This window comes from Anopheles aquasalis, chromosome 3, assembly GCF_943734665.1.
Source record: "Anopheles aquasalis chromosome 3, idAnoAquaMG_Q_19, whole genome shotgun sequence".
NCBI lineage: Eukaryota > Metazoa > Arthropoda > Insecta > Diptera > Culicidae > Anopheles > Anopheles aquasalis.
The window spans coordinates 41,218,508-41,234,182 of NC_064878.1; the positions used below are offsets into that span (position 1 = coordinate 41,218,508).

The 15,675-nt window shown below is 44.1% G+C and overlaps 1 protein-coding gene across 1 annotated transcript; it reads right to left on the reverse strand.

The window, feature by feature from the left end:
* Positions 1-10,883: 10,883 nt before the first annotated feature.
* LOC126574080 (probable chitinase 10) lies at positions 10,884-13,539 on the reverse strand. Its single transcript, XM_050234031.1, has 7 exons — positions 13,415-13,539; positions 12,322-12,477; positions 12,145-12,245; positions 11,907-12,014; positions 11,720-11,838; positions 11,542-11,653; positions 10,884-11,400 (listed from the first exon to the last, which is right to left on the reverse strand). The coding sequence occupies exons 1-7, from the start codon at positions 13,491-13,493 to the stop codon at positions 10,942-10,944; spliced, it is 1,134 nt and encodes a 377-aa protein (XP_050089988.1). The 5' UTR covers positions 13,494-13,539; the 3' UTR covers positions 10,884-10,941.
* Between the last annotated feature and the right edge of the window lie 2,136 nt (positions 13,540-15,675).

The following is a 15,675-nucleotide window of genomic DNA, read 5'->3' on the forward strand; positions in this document are numbered from 1 at the left end:
CCTGTCGATCCGAAGACAAACCCTTCAGACAGACTTTACCCGATGAATCATTTCCATTTCACAAGCTGTTCCATAGCATGAATAAAGATTGTCACGTTTGTGTGAAATTGCAAGAAAAAAAACCCCAAAAATCCTGTAATCTAATCATCATCTGTCATCAGCCCGCCAATGTAAGCTCATCGCTGTGACATTTGCGCTGGAAAACGAGCTCGGGGATCCAGCTAGATCCTGCCGGCAGTACCTTTCCGAAAAGAGTTTCGCATTTGCCTAGTAAATGTTTGTGCTCGCTCGAGAAACGTGTTTGTTTGAATTGCGCCGTGTTTGGAGACTCCTCAGGAGGGCGCACGGCAATCACAAGCACAGCAGTCGGTCACAGGTTGGTTTGAAAGTCGCTGAATCTTTGCCAGCACGTGTTCTCTCCCGCTGGAACGCTTGTGTTCGTTTTCTTAATTCTGGTTTTTCTACTTTTGATGCTCAACTGTGCCCGGATTACCTTCACATTACATCCCATGCTTTAATCAGACATGACTTTAAAAAATTGATTTGTGTTGATAATAATTACCATGATTAAATTTGAATTTGTAGCATAACTGTAACCATTCGAGTTGCGTTAAATGCAGCGATAAAGTTAAATAAAGTTTTCAGAATTTCACTTCAATATAATGCCATCAAAATAGAGATAAAAAGCATCAGTATGTTTTTTCGGGCAAATATTATTACCATTACTTTTAGACAAACAGTGCAAATGGAAAAGTCACATCAAGCCCATTTATCAACATTTGAAGTGTTCCCTTCATCGTTTCATCAGCAGGATCTCCTGCTTCTGATGAATGCGCTCCCGTAATTACGCTCTGATGTAATGTATGACACGCAGATGCAGATTATCTGTTAGCTTTGAGGATGATTAATGCTTTCTGTCCCTTTTGGTCTCCAAAAAGGCATCAAAGGAATGAAACATTACTGGTGTGTGACAGATTTATTAAAACTGTGTCCAAAGAACGACTCGCGGGATTAATTCTGACGCTCATATTCAGAAATTACCATGGCTAGATTGGTCGTACGTAATGAAATGCTCGGAGTTTATTTTAAAAGGACGATGCTATCAAGAGTTCGTTAATTTTACAAAAATGTTTTCAAAAACACGTGTCCAATTGCTGATCTGATTCAGCAGTAGCAAGTGGCAGAAATCAATAAAATACCTCGCTACACAACTTACCGTGGCATCTATTTAACATTTCCTGGTGAAAAGCAGACGACCTTCCTGAAACCTGAAGTACCTCTGTGCATTACATGTTGGTAAAACACCGGCAGGGTTTCCCTGGAAGAGAATCTTAACTGTCATCTCTGAGCTGCCCAGGAATCAAAACTTCAGAACTCATAGAAGTACCACTTCCCCGGAGTCCCATGGTCAGTAGAAGTATGAATGGTATTGACCGGTAATTTTCGAAGAACTGAATGGTCAGTGGGACAAGTTCTGTGCAATCTGAACACTAAACGGAAAATGGATCGATCGACCAGCATCGTCTCACAAAACCTTCAACCTGTGGTCTTCTCTGTTCGTTTTGAAATCTGTTGTACGCCTCGTGGATCATGCCTCTATCCCGCTGTTATTTCATTTATCTACTTCCAAATTCACAGCAATCAGCTGTCATTGTGCTACTCACTGATGTGTTTTCAAAAGGCCACGATTGGCCACATCTTGCATTGTGACATGATTGATATTGTCTCGATGTTGTTGTTTCGTTTTGTGAGTGTTTTTTTTCTTCTGTATTCACAGCTCACCGCACATTGTAATTCATGGAGCCAGCCAACATAGAACATTGAGATAAAAAGTGGGAACGAGAAAATCGATTTGTCAACAATCCATTCAATGCTAAATATTCGAAGAAAAACAGCACGATCCTTGCACAGCATCACCTCGAGCTGAATAGCACACGAGAGTCGCCGGATCCAAAATACGGAGAACCATGGATTATGAGTTCTTATCTGTCACAATAAACATGCTCTGGGCACCGTTAGCCGGGCATCCCACACGCTGTAATCGTTCGCAAAAAAACACTGATTTAAATCGATCCATTGTATCCGTTTGCTGCAGCTAATACCCTTGCTTTGTCCTTTTTTTCTTACAGGTTTGGAGACAAGGATTTGCGTGCTGTTTTTTTTCTCGCTCGGAACACAACTAATACCAAGGTGAGTGATGTGTGCATCAAAGTGTGTTTAAGGTGCTTATTCTGTAACTTTCGATTACGATGGCCTCAGGCGTTCGATGATTCATGCGAATTTCGAAACGTTTCGAAAACAATAAGCAATTCAAAATGACAGTTTGAAGTAAAAAAACTGTTAATTAACTTGTTTTTTTCGGTATAAAAACGACTTAACCTTTGTAATAATAGTATACGATTAACAGAAAGAAATTATTGATGCACAATCAGGACGCTATAACTGTTTTTCAGATGCTCGATGCTCGATGTAAACAGAACGCCAGCTGTCGACCACAAAAATGCACTCGACATGCAGGCGATTGTGAACACCAAATGAACACAAAATGAACCAAATGAATCGAACGCCTGAGGCCATCGTAATCGAAAGTTACAGAATAAGCACCTAAGATACGTAGAAACCTGGGAAACGTTAACTGACTTTATAGAAGATTCGTTCATCTGATCATCATCCGCTCTTCAACATTATGTAGATCATCGGATAAATGAATACTATTGTGGATTACATTTCGCCGAGCACCATTTACTAATGGAGTACATCAAAGAATCACATTACGAGAATTAATTGGAAAAGCAGCAGTAAGGTTCTCCTCGTGTGGCTAACATGCTGCAAAGAGCTGTTTCGTTCTCTAACCTCCATCCATCGGTTTGCCAGTAGAAATGGATCCTTTTCCATACCTGCTAGTGGATGGTTCCCTCTCTATCTCTCCACGAAAGAGGATCATAGTTACATCAAACTAATACGCCTTTGGTTTTCCATCGAAACCTGCCACCCTCGAACGAATGACAACAAATTATTCCATAAATCCATTCTGTATGCAAATCAGCGTGTGGGAGCTGGTAAAGAGTTTCTGAGCCTTGTTTCATGTTATTAGCTTTGACGGTGTTCTGAAATTTAAAAAAAAAAACAAACACGAAAACAAATCATTGCCATGCCCGGCCACTTTGAGACCCGGGAACCAATTTGCAGGGTAAATCAAGCGAAAACACATACACCCAGCGTCAGCGAGCGAGATAGCTGGGCCGAAAGATATTGCTTTTCCAATCGATTGCATTCGCCGGGCGCACGAGTTCATATTACACGGGAAAAAGGTCACTGACGCTGGGCCGGGAACTGCTTGTACGATATCATTTAATTTTGGCGCCCGTTCGTTGTCGCGAATACCTACAAACGACCACATCTTGAAAAGAGATTGCAAGTGTGTTGTTTTGTAAAACATTTCGTCGAATTGATTCGCGCCACATGCCACGGTGACTATCGTTGAACGGCTTCAGCCACGTCGGGATCGAACAACCAGCCGCTAAAGGGCCGACGGACACAAATAATACACCTGGCAAAGTAATTGAATGTTTAACTCCCGTGTGGTGGAGCCGAACGTGAACGTGAAACATCCCGACACACAACGTCCTGGTGCCACTTCGTATCGATGTAAAATCAATAAATGCGAGACGAAAAAGGCCTCGACCGGCCTGCAGGCTGTAGTGGATGATGATGAATATTTCACTGGCAGCAGGCCGTCCCAGCATGTAGAAAGTGTTAAAAAACATAAAATTTTTGTACCGACCCCTAGCCTGGTTGTTATGGAACTAGCATCAAGGACGCCATTTCACCTTCCACCCCTTCTAACAGGTACACTCTTGGTTGTTAATTAAAAATTGCTGAAGCAAGCACCACGAAAGGCTTTCCGGTGGCCAGCATGAGCGCTTAACCGGGGTAAGATTTGATGGTTGCCCCTGTGGTTTACCCTCCCCCCGGGAGACCGGTGCTTTGCGTTATGCAAATTACATGAAAAGCACTGGCCCCCAAACAAGAGTAGCCGCACTACTATGGCAGCTATATTTCATTCCTACCCCTCTCAAAGTTAAGGTTTGTGCTTTTGGGGGCTTGGAACCCGCAAGTGCACAGGAACTTCACGTTGTACTTCACGTTTTCTAGAATTTATTCCTCAGAGAACGTGTGAGTGCGTTGCACATCATAAGTTGCGCAGAGAAAAAAGAAAACCCACCTGTTTCACACCGATTTAACATTTAAAAAGCTACCAGAAAAGATGGTTTCAACATCATGTTTATGTATTGTGAGCGGCACCATAACTGCGTTCCTGTTGGGTTTCGGGATATAATTGGCTACGCATGGTTGAGCACGACAATAAAGTACACCCTAATTGAGATGTAAATGCTGCACGCACAAAATGGCTTCATGTTCGTTAATTCTCAAGAACGGAAGTAAATGGTAACAAATATCGAATTTTTAAATAGTAAGGGGCATGGAAGGGAAACTGGGGTGCAAAAATTAAGTAATTTATTGTTTTAGACCATTATGGGAGATAGAAGCATTTTTTCACGATGGAAACGCTAGCTAATGGTTCATTTATTGCTTACCATTTACATTGAAGGAAGGAAAACACACCAGAGATAAACTAAATTCATTTGGGGAAAACATTCCAAAATGCGAAGCATCAAAAGACTAGACCAATGAATTTAGTATTTTCATGCTTTTCTATTTAAATATCGATATGCATCCTGAATTTTTGGGATTGTTTTTATCATGCACCATTACGATTCATTCATTTTCCGCCCATTACGCGGTGTTTGCTGGATGTTGAATGAATTCGAAGATCAATACATTTCCTGTTGGCTTCGAGCAGGCGGGAACCTACACTTTGGTACCAAGTGGCAAAACGTAACGCCGTTGTACGTATTGGATGCCCACAATGTGCACACCAGAGGTTAATAATTTATGCTAAAAATACAGGTTGTTTCCCCCACCGTTATTCTATTTTGACTATCACGTTCCGCAGGACACAGGAGAGGACACGCAACAACAAAGAAAAACCTGTACCGCTCAGGTAATTGTGGATGTTGTTTCATGAAAATTTATTTTTAAAAATAAACATTTCGGGCACCCTCGACAAATTTGTAAAATATTGCTGCCTAGCAATTCCGAGGATTTTGTGATTTTGCATTTTTATTAAACCAGAAATAGCCCGCCGGCCAGTGGCCAGTGGGATGTCAAATGGGCGGTGGAATATCTACCATTCCATGAATGATAAGAGTCGCTTTGCTTTTAGCATCACCAGAAATGTTATTAAATAGCTTAAAAAACATAGCAAACTAAGTGTTTAGAGTGAAGAGTTTTCTTAGACCGGGAAGCACTCGCGTGCTTAAGAATACCCGGAACCCGCTGCCCCGTAAACAATCTGCGTATTATTGAACCTTTTACGGCCGTTTTATGCCAAGATGATTCCTTGGTATGCCTGCCGTATCAGCGGCAGCGGCGAGAATAAAAACCATTTGGCTGGAAACGAATGCGGCGTCACTCATAAACTAATATCGAGCGGTGGAAAAAATATATCAAAAATAAAAGCAAACCTCTATGCCGGACCGCCACGGATCGCGTTCTGATCCATAAAAGCCAATATTTGCTAGGTAAACACCCGGAAGAGGACGAGGGCCAGCTTCTTCTCCGGAAGCCTAGCACACGCATCTCGCTGTTGTGCGGATCGAATGGGCCCCGTGTTTTATCGCTCGTGAAAGACAGACCACCCGGTCACGGGGGGCAACTATTGAAAAATGTGCACATTACACGTTACTTCGTAATAAAAACATTTCTCCCCCCGCTCCCATTTGCCATGAAGCATACCTTTAGCACGTGTTTTCTCCTCGGGGACCGGAGCATAAAAACCGGTGATGGTGTTTGGTGGGAGTTGATTGGCAACATATTGAGAGCGGATTTCCCAGAACGGCCTATCCGATGGCGGCTCGAATATGTTTTGTGCAGAACGCTAATTGATCCCAACACGCAGCAGAGCCGATGAGGTGTAAAGCGAACACAATCCATTATCTTTTTGTGAAAAAAACGGACTCAGTATCAATAGGTTGCTGTCGTTGGTTTGGGTTGGTGTTTTTTTACGTTTCATCTGGGAATTATGTTACGCCACATTTCTAATGTGTCATGTATTCTTTAAAAAGCTACCATTGTGATGGCATAGTTCCTAGAAGGTCTTACGGCAAATGTAAAAAGTCGCCCGGCAAGACAATGAGACAAGAAAATCATTTTACTAATGAATGGCGATCGATAAAAGGGTCCAACATTTTGCGTTAATCCATTTGTTATGCTTCTCAATGGAGCGACGATTGCATGACTGATTAACCTCCCAGGGGGGCACCGGTAATCGAACCATTAAGCGCTTGTCAAGGGACCATTAAGAGTTTCTCGTCCTCGACCACCCAGATCCCGCCACAGGTCAACTTCATTCACCTCATTAGCCACAACATATCAAAGCATTCATTTTTTATTACCTACCGAGTTTATATTCATCGAGCGGAGAGTTGATCCGAAGAGCATTGAGGATTTACTATTTGCATCAAGCAGGTTGGTACATCGCAGCGAATATTTTGTGAGCTCTCATAACTCATGAGAGGTTCTATTACTTTACCAGTAATAACATAGCATAAATATTAAGCCAGGAGTGCCACTTACTTTGTACTATGTTCATAAAAACCTCATTATTTCATCAAACCCAGGACTGTACGGCGTTTCTTTGTTTAAATATTCGATCAAGCAGTTAGAATGTTTCTGCGTTCGCGAAATTTGAGTTGTATTATTTGCGAATTCGTTCCTTTCGTTCGTTTCGTTTGTTCGTTCTTCCGTTTGTTTAAAAAAAGTACTTGAGCACGAAATAGCAGCGTGTCACCAGATCAGACCTTTTTTATGGTAATTTTAATATATCATTTCCCTTTTCAAGCATGTAATGGCAACATTTAAGAAAGATATGCAACGAGTGCTAATGATGTGTCTGCAAAAATGCAAAAAAACTGCTTTTTGCCATATCATTTGCCGTTTCATACCGGATCATTTGAGATCCGGAATCGATTTTCATTTATTAGATGATGAATTTTCCAGTTAGTCTCGTCGCGTTTTTGTAAAATTATTAGTTTATCAAACTGGGCTGACATTTTGAAGTTCCAAATGTGATGTTGTTTCATTAGTTTGATTGAAAAATCTTACAAGCACTTGATGTTTCTACGTGGAAAGTAATGTGTAAATTAACTGTTCAAAATGTCAAATGATTCGGAAATTCAAATACTGTTTTTATGCTGCAACGAACACCGACATTTCGGGGCTTGATTTCAGGATGTCTCGTGTAAAGATGCGAAAAAGACTAAACCTTATACGGAGCATGGATTTACTATCGACTGTATCTTTCTAAATTTTACTTTCATCGATGCATCATTTTTTACATGGAATTTAGTTAATTCCCTCGATGTTGAAGGTTGATGTTGAATGCTGTCTTATCCCAACAGGAACTGTATTACAATCCATCTTATCGAAAGATGATGTTGGGGAAATTTCTGGAAATTTGTGCACACAAACCATGAGTTCGATTGCACACTACTGATGTGCGATCCATACTTTCCCGGCATAAGATCCAGAATGGAGGTCTGAAACGATCCGAGAACCCGTCAAATCAGTCCGGTAAGCTGACATTTCCATTTCCTCCAATCGCTGCCAGCGAGCGGCCAGTGAATGGAATTTGCAATCTTATCCACGATGGTCGCTTCTCGAATTTCAATAAGTGAATTTCAATTTGCAAACCAACGTGGCGCAGCTGTTATAACGTTCACCTCACACACAGCGTGGGAAAATAATCAAAACCGAACAACTGCAACATCCCATCCAATCCTCCCTCCCGAACGCACAGCCGGGCAGCTGGCGATACGCCTCGATTGTGAATTAATTACCTGTTTAATGCTTGCGCACGACTGGAAGTGATAAGATTTATGTCGAATTCGCACACCAGAGACCTACCGCTAAAAAGGCCTGCAGGGGTGTCGTGTTTACACTTAACAACCGTCCGCTTGTCTGTCGCGCGGCATCTTAATCAATCGAACAGGCCATCGAGGACGTGCGAGAGTCACAAGGCCGCTTGGCCGTTCTTTAATTGCGTTTCGCGATGATCGTTTCATTAACATTGTTTGTCTTCTGCGCCAGGATCAACATTGTGAACACCGTTTATCCGTTTAATCCAATGTTTTTGGACGGCACGCACCAGCGCCGTAATGGATCACCCAAGGTAGGCCCCTGAGAGCAAACTGATACAAGAACCGACGACGACGTTCCTCTATTTCATTTCAACGGAAGGCCATTTAACTCCCCCTCCAGAATAGGCCAAGTAACGGGTGGAAGAGAGAAGGGTGGAGAAGAAATAAAACTGGGAAAAGCAGATCAGCCAACAAAATCAAGCTCGAGTGCGGCACAGTTCGTGGAACAATCGCGTACCGAAATGATTCCACGAATAGGGAATTACTCGCAAAAAGGAATGCCTGGCGGTGGTGGCAGCGGCAGCGGTAGCGGCGTGAAAGTGAAAAACTGAAAGCAGAACAACAAGCAACAGCTACTAACGGTGGAAGGCTTAACGTCCGTTTACTATTGTGCGACTGGTACGCGCGCGCTCACGTTAACGGCGCCACGGCAACAAACTTTCTACGGCATCCTACGTGTAGCCGCGATAAGATGGTAGAAAATTGGAATCCAAGCGCCGCTACCAGGAGCACACCGGTGCCGGTATACGGGGGGTAGGTGGGATTGATGCTTCATCCTATCCACCAATGCCACCTTCGTCGGAATCTGAATTCCGATTGCTCGGTTCTGCAGATTCTGTAGCTTGCCTGCCTGGCATTATGCCATGGCAATACCCATGGCATTATGAAAGCGATGGAAAAAGTCATTTGCAACCGGTTCACGGAATGATCCGTCGCTTGCTTTACATACGCGAACACTTTTGCGTTTCGATTCCCGCCCCCCAAAGCGACAGCGAGCTGCCGGAAGCAGTTGATGTGTCTTTAGTTGAATGGGGCGCAGTAAGGGCCACCTGGGCCGATGCGAATGAGTGAGAATCGGTTTCCAACGGATCCAACCGGCATGGATGGAAAGGATTAATCGTGAGGAACTAACACACTAGGTGAATCTGTTCCCTGTTGAGGTGCCGTTGGCGTTATTTCGTTTCTGATTAAATGCTTATGAGAGTAAGAGCCCCTAAAACCGATTTAATTTTTGCGAATCTTTTGTGACGGAACAATCCAATTTTAGATATTTGCCTGATTGTCATAATAATTGATAATAATAACTGGAATATTAGGTAACAAATTACAACCATGACATTAGTTTCATGGAGGCGTATATTAATAAATGAAAATTATGTCTGGTGTCCTTCGTAGTTCCATGCTGAATTATTTGAGAAAAATCAACAATCTCTTCGGTTAGATAAGTGGTTTTTTATGTAAATGCGTCGAGTTATTGTTATATTTCATATGTTCAAAGTTATAAGTTAAGTTAGGTTTATTAACATGAAAGTGTTGAAAATGTGATTAATTATCAGATCATACAATGCATAAAACCGTTAGTTTTATGAGCCCATTATTATCAAAAAATAAATAAATCTTCAACGAAGCTTGTTGGGGAACGCTTGGCAGATAAAATGTTTTAAATTTCAATAAGTTTAGTCCTGTAGTTTTTATGGTACAATTTTAAAACGTAATTTTAGCAACATCGCTTTAAGTTAGCGAGATGTATATAGTCATGGAGGGTGCGATTTTTCAAAAACCTATATATTTATCAATTTTACTTCGATTGACAATAAAAATAAAAAAATGGCAAAAATAAAATGTGACCTAAAAAGGGGTGAAACACATCAGCACCTTTAAAGCGCCCAGTTAGCGACAGCTGCTTCTAAAAAACTTCAATCCACAACCGAACACGAATCCTTGAACGCACGAGTGAGTAATGGATTTTTTGTTCTCTTTTTCTTTCCTCCCTTTTTCCAGACCTCTTCTGAACCGGAACCCGCTATACGAAAGAAAAATGTAAGTATTCCTTTTATTGCATTTTCTAAAAACGTTTCTTTTTCTTCCATTTTTTCCGGCTAACATTTTTTACCCCCATCACAGACACTCTGTAAATAACATGAGTATTAACCTCTAATCGTTGTAACGGACTAAACACTCACTACACTTACCAGGTGAATTGTAAATACACATTTTTTTTACAGTATTGCCGTGTCTATTTTCGCTAGCATTTAGTCGAACTAGAGATCGATGTGGCCTTACCTGTGTCCGACAATTTATGATCTTCCCAGACCATTCGAGCGCCCCCGGGAACCCACATTCCCATGTTACGTACCGGGGAGAGTGTGGGTGCTGCGTGGTTGGTAAAAAAATGCCGTCTTTCATTCCGTCGAAGGTTGTTCAGCTGAAAGGAAAGATACTTTAAAAGCACGCGCTTAAAGGAACGGTCAGAAAAGCTGGCGGCAAATATTAGCTTCAAATCGAAGGAGCCCATGCCATCGTACTGTATCGCTGAGCTGAACGGCGTAGAGACCGAGAGAGTTGGGTAGTGGGCATGGAAAATATGCAAAACATATTAAGAGCTCATCATGCCCATGTGCTGGCCACCGTAATCGGCTTAATACGACGTTGATGGGCATGGGCGAAGCCCCAAAGGAACCATTCTCGGATAAGGGAGGGCTCTCCATATGAACGCCGTCGTGTCCGCTTGTAAATCTGTTCAGCAATCGTTCTCCACTCCCCATCCCCTGGTCAAGCCCATCCTGGCTAATCTTTCATTAACAACAGCAAACCCTCCCCTCTGGGTCAACTTTTCCTTTCAAAGATTGAAGGGTCCTGGTCAAGGACTTGCGATTTATTACCGAAACTAGGCGGACCATCATTCGTCGAACAGATAGTTCCTGACCAGGGCCGGCACCGGGAATGCACCACCGCTGGTCTGGCACGTATTGTTCACATCGTCCAGCTCGAGGCTAAAGATGCCGGCACCGGCCAGCCCGTTATCCTTGACGTACGTGACCTTCGCCGCCAGTGCGTCCTCCGTGTCGAGGGTGAGCCAATTGGTGCGCAGATAGTAGTACCAGGTCGCCGCGGTCAGGTCATCGACGGCCGTATAGTTGCCGGTCTGGGCGTTCGTGATCCGTCCGCAAGCTTCGTAGCGTGCCAGCACGCCAGCACGATTTGTATTGGTTCCGGCTGGACCAGGGCCCGTTGCAGGAACTCCCACACCCCGCTGGCTCTCACTGGCCAACAGGTACGTCCGGGCGAACGTTGGCAGCACAAGGTTTATCTTGTTCCGCCGTATACCCGCCGCCAGCAGTGTCGTGATCGTGGAATTCTATACACAGAGAAGAGAGTGCAGCAGATGGACAGAGCGAAGAGAGAGAGAGTGCAGCAGATGGACAGAGCGAACGAGAGGATAAATCGGTAAAGAATGTTAGATACGTTTTTGACGACGTTCCCTCGCTTCCACACTTACCACACTGACGATGGTCGATGGTGGGTTTGAGAACAACGGTGCAAGAAGGGCCGTGGCCGTGGATGAGCTGCCGGTAAAATTGTAACCGTGCACATTGATCCAGTCGGCGTAGCTGAAGACGAAGGCATGAGAACACATTAAATTCCAGCATCTTGCTCTCGGAAATGCCTTTACTTACAGGCTCAGGGAGATAACGTCGTACGCATCGTTCCACACGGCCGGTACCGACACTATCAGCTCCTTGTTTACCATGTACAGTCTCGCCCGGAGTCGAATCACGAGCCTGGCCAGTGATGCCTTGGTCAGGAAGAGTCAACGGAGAATGGACAAAATCCGAAATATCGTTTCGTGATTAGCGCACCTACCTTATCCAAATCGTTCGTTCGCCGGTCAATTTCCACTCCATCGAAGTTGTATTGCTCCAAAAAGATAGCCACATTGTTGACCAACTTATCGAGGCATGAGGACACTGCCTGGAGATAGGAAAGAAAAAAGGGTGCTAGTGAGTGTTCTTGCACACAAACTTTCGCTAGCGAAGTAGTGCACTTTAGGGAACTTTTTTAATCCAAATTGAACATTTGCAAAACTCGATCACCGCACTACCTGCTTCAGGCTATAAGTGCTCTCCCGGTCCGTGCCGATCTGAATGTACAGCTTCACGGAATTATCACTAGGGCGCAGAGCTTGGAATGCGGTAAATCCGGCTGTAAGAGAGTCCAGAAGTAAAGGATGGTCAACCATTTGAGAGAATGAGAAACAATCAGTCGGTGTCGGCATTACATGATGTATCGTAGTTGCTCAATATCCGGACACTCCCCTGGGTCGTTACGCCAACCCCAACGTAGATGTAGTGCGTACAGTTGGTTCCGGCGAGATCCTGCGGTACCGTCGGAGTGCTGTACCCGGCCGCAACACTATCGTAGTAGCAGACGATGTCTGTGGGATTTGGAGAGCGAAGAGGAAAGGACAATCTGGTCGATGAAACACTTATGGCACGACCACTGACATACACTCGTAGCGACCTTCCACATAACAATCCTTTATCACTACTTGAGGCGAGCGCACGTAGTTGGAATAGTTCACATGTTGCCGTCCCCATGCCACAAGACCACGCCATTGGTTGCTTCGAATAGTTTCACTTATGCTTATACCGAAGAGACCACCATTTAGCCGGAGGCGCTGCCTTCATTTACGGTTAGGCAGGGCCACGTCGGTAAATATGTCGGTCGGTCGTAAAATGGCGTAGCGCCCACTTTTGGGATCCAATCTTCCGAGAAGAAGGGAGCAGTAGGCTGGTGGCTGCATGGCGACGTGGAATGGTGGTTTCAATTCGAAACCTAAACAGTAGGCTCCTTTGTAGTGTGTTCTGGTAGCACCAGCAATAGCAGCTTGTGGTTGTGATGAAGCGATACCCAGCCAAAAGTGATAAGGTAGGACGATGGCGATGATGATGATGATGATGATGATGAAATTACGGTGTTAATCGTTTGGTAACATTTTGATCGTACTACACCAACATCATCTTTAGTTGAATGGTCTTAGTTCAATTGGGTAAGCACTTCAACGATGCACCAGCATCCATCGAAACACGTCGACAGCAAACAAAACAGAGTGAAATTGAGATGGCCTTCACGATGGCCAGACGTGGGCTGGGGGTGTTCTGCGAAGTGTGCTACAAAGTGTTGTAGCCCCACACCACCGGACACAGGAAACATTGGACACCAAATCTCTCTCAAAACACCCTGAACAAAGGGAGGAAGGGAGTTCGTGTAGCTCCGTTTATCATTATGACACTCCGGTCCTGCAGTTTGTTAATGTTGTTGCAGGGAAGCTCAGGATGCTGTCAGTCGTCCCGAATTATCTAGCCACTTACTTTGTCCAGCGGCTAGCGACGCAAACACGGCCAACACCACCGCTACGCGGGTCCATATTTCCACTATCTTCACCATCATCAGCAGCAGCACCAAGTCCACGATTGTCTCCTTTCGTGTGTATCCTTTCCCCTTTAGCTCACACAAGCCAACTGTCGTCGTCGTCGTGGTCGATCGGTAGCAGAAGCAAAGTTTGGGGTGTAACAAAGTTTCCAATCTTTATTGACACAGTTTGGCGCACGTTGTCTTTAGCATATCTGACAACGCGCTGCAGCGAGGGCACGCGCGTGTGGTGAAGAACAACTTCGCAGCCACACTGCTCCGCTCCGCTTGTCATCTGCATCGTGAATCGTCGTCGTCTTGCGTCAACACCTCGGCTCCCTCCACTCCCTTCCAAGAACATCAAGCTCTTCTTGGGTAACGGCGCCTCTGTAGAGCGAGGCCACAGCAAATAAACAAAAAATGGGCCCCCAAAATGGGAACAAAACTAGAGCACCATCGATTGGTGGATGACGATGCTGGGTAGCGGACGGCGCAAAAACAAGCGCAAAATGTTCGATGGCGTTGATGCCGAACCGTGGGCCTTTGTGGTTTTCGGAAGGCGGTTTTGTGGTGGTTTCGGAGAGCCATTTGCCATTGGGCTCCTACTACGGTGCCAATCCTGTTGGACTGCTGGTGAAATTTACATCTTTCGCCGCGTCGCCCAGCTACTCGAGAGCCACAAAAGGAAGACACAAATCGGGGCAAGTGTGTGGAGCTGGAAAAAAACCTGGAATCGAATCATCATCTAACCGGATCCCGGAAAGCTCCCGGTCCCGGTGATGATTCCATGGTTGTGGTCATGGACACCGCCACCCCTCGAATCGGGGTGTGTTGTGAAAAAGCGACACTTGACGGGGAGCGGGAGGACATGTTGGAAGAAATGTGTCTTAAGGTGTGGGCGGAGGCGTGCGATGCTCACAACATTTTTCACTAGTGCCGCATGACGTCAAACGAGCGGGTGCCCCAGCAGGAGGGCGGGAGTGTGAATGGTGAAATATTGCTTTTTCATTTTGAGCATTTTGTTTTTGCCGGCGCCCAAGGGGGGCCGGCCCGGGTGGGGTAGGGGCGCATTTGTTGATGGTATCATGCTGGTCGTGCGGTTTTCAAGTCGCCAGCGATGTGTGAGCATGTGTTTTCTTGATGAACATGGTATAATGCTGCTGGCTGCTGCTGTCCCACAACAATACAAGTCGAACGTGTCCTCGTGCCTTAGGCATAGTAACCCTAGGATTTAGACGAGTATTTGACATTGTTTTCTCCGTCGGTCGGCGGTCGGTTACAGGAATGGATCACGTTACAACGTCAAGGCATGTTTCAAATCCGTCTTACTAGGAATTTGGACGCATGATGAATGTTGCTACAGTGTTGCTTCTCGGCAGATTTGATGGATTCATTGGAAAAGTTTTATCAAAAACAAACAAAAGATCTGTAAAGCTGAGCAAAATCTACGATTGATATCGTCTACACACGTTTCTCGTATCAGGTTTCATCGACTCTCTGACAATATCACTAGCAAAATACAGCACACAAACTTCTCCAGGAATAGACAAAGCAAATCCAGGATTTTAAATACTGATATGGCCAATATATATCACACCAGTTGGAGCCAGTGTTCGATTCGATTGTCTTTGGGCATGCAGCAGTAATTTGATGCAAGCGAGATTAGTTTTAAATGCCAACTTATTGGCATAGACATGTTCATAGAAATTGTAAGGTGGCTGGCGATATCGAAGGGATGTTCTCGTTTGCAACCTTTGTGCAGCTTCTTGGTAGAAATGGTTTAGAAGGTGGACATTTTTTCCCATTTGTTTTAGGCGTTCAAAAATAGCAGTGAGCAAAATGTGTTGTTGCTCAACATAAACTCATACACGGACTCTGTGTGGTATAAGCATAAGTACTAGTTGTAATAGTTTGTTTTCAGCTTTTCTTTTGCTATTACTATACCGAAAAGACAGCAATTATTAAGCCAATTTCTATACAGTAACATATGTATAGTAAAGAAAAAAAAGATGAAGTATACAATGGTGCAATATTTAAACCAAACGGGATAGAAGGGCAAAGGGGTTGGTGAAAAAAAATACATTCTAGAAAAAGTATGCGAACAATATACAGCACCTAACTGATGTTCAATTTATGTTTACAAATTTAATATTATCGCCACATAATGTAAATTAATTTTCTTTAACAAGAAAGAATGTTATTCTTATGTTAAGCATAAAGG

What these genes read in the sequence shown, in the direction of transcription:
- LOC126574080 (XM_050234031.1), bottom strand. Translation starts at nt 13,493, where the DNA reads ATGATGGTGAAGATAGTGGAAATATGGACCCGCGTAGCGGTGGTGTTG. An exon ending in GAGCAACTACGATACATCAT is followed by an intron (nt 12,246 to 12,321) that starts GTAATGCCGACA and finishes ACTCTCTTACAG; the next exon opens with CCGGATTTACCGCATTCCAA. An exon ending in GAACGAACGATTTGGATAAG is followed by an intron (nt 11,839 to 11,906) that starts GTAGGTGCGCTA and finishes TTCCTGACCAAG; the next exon opens with GCATCACTGGCCAGGCTCGT.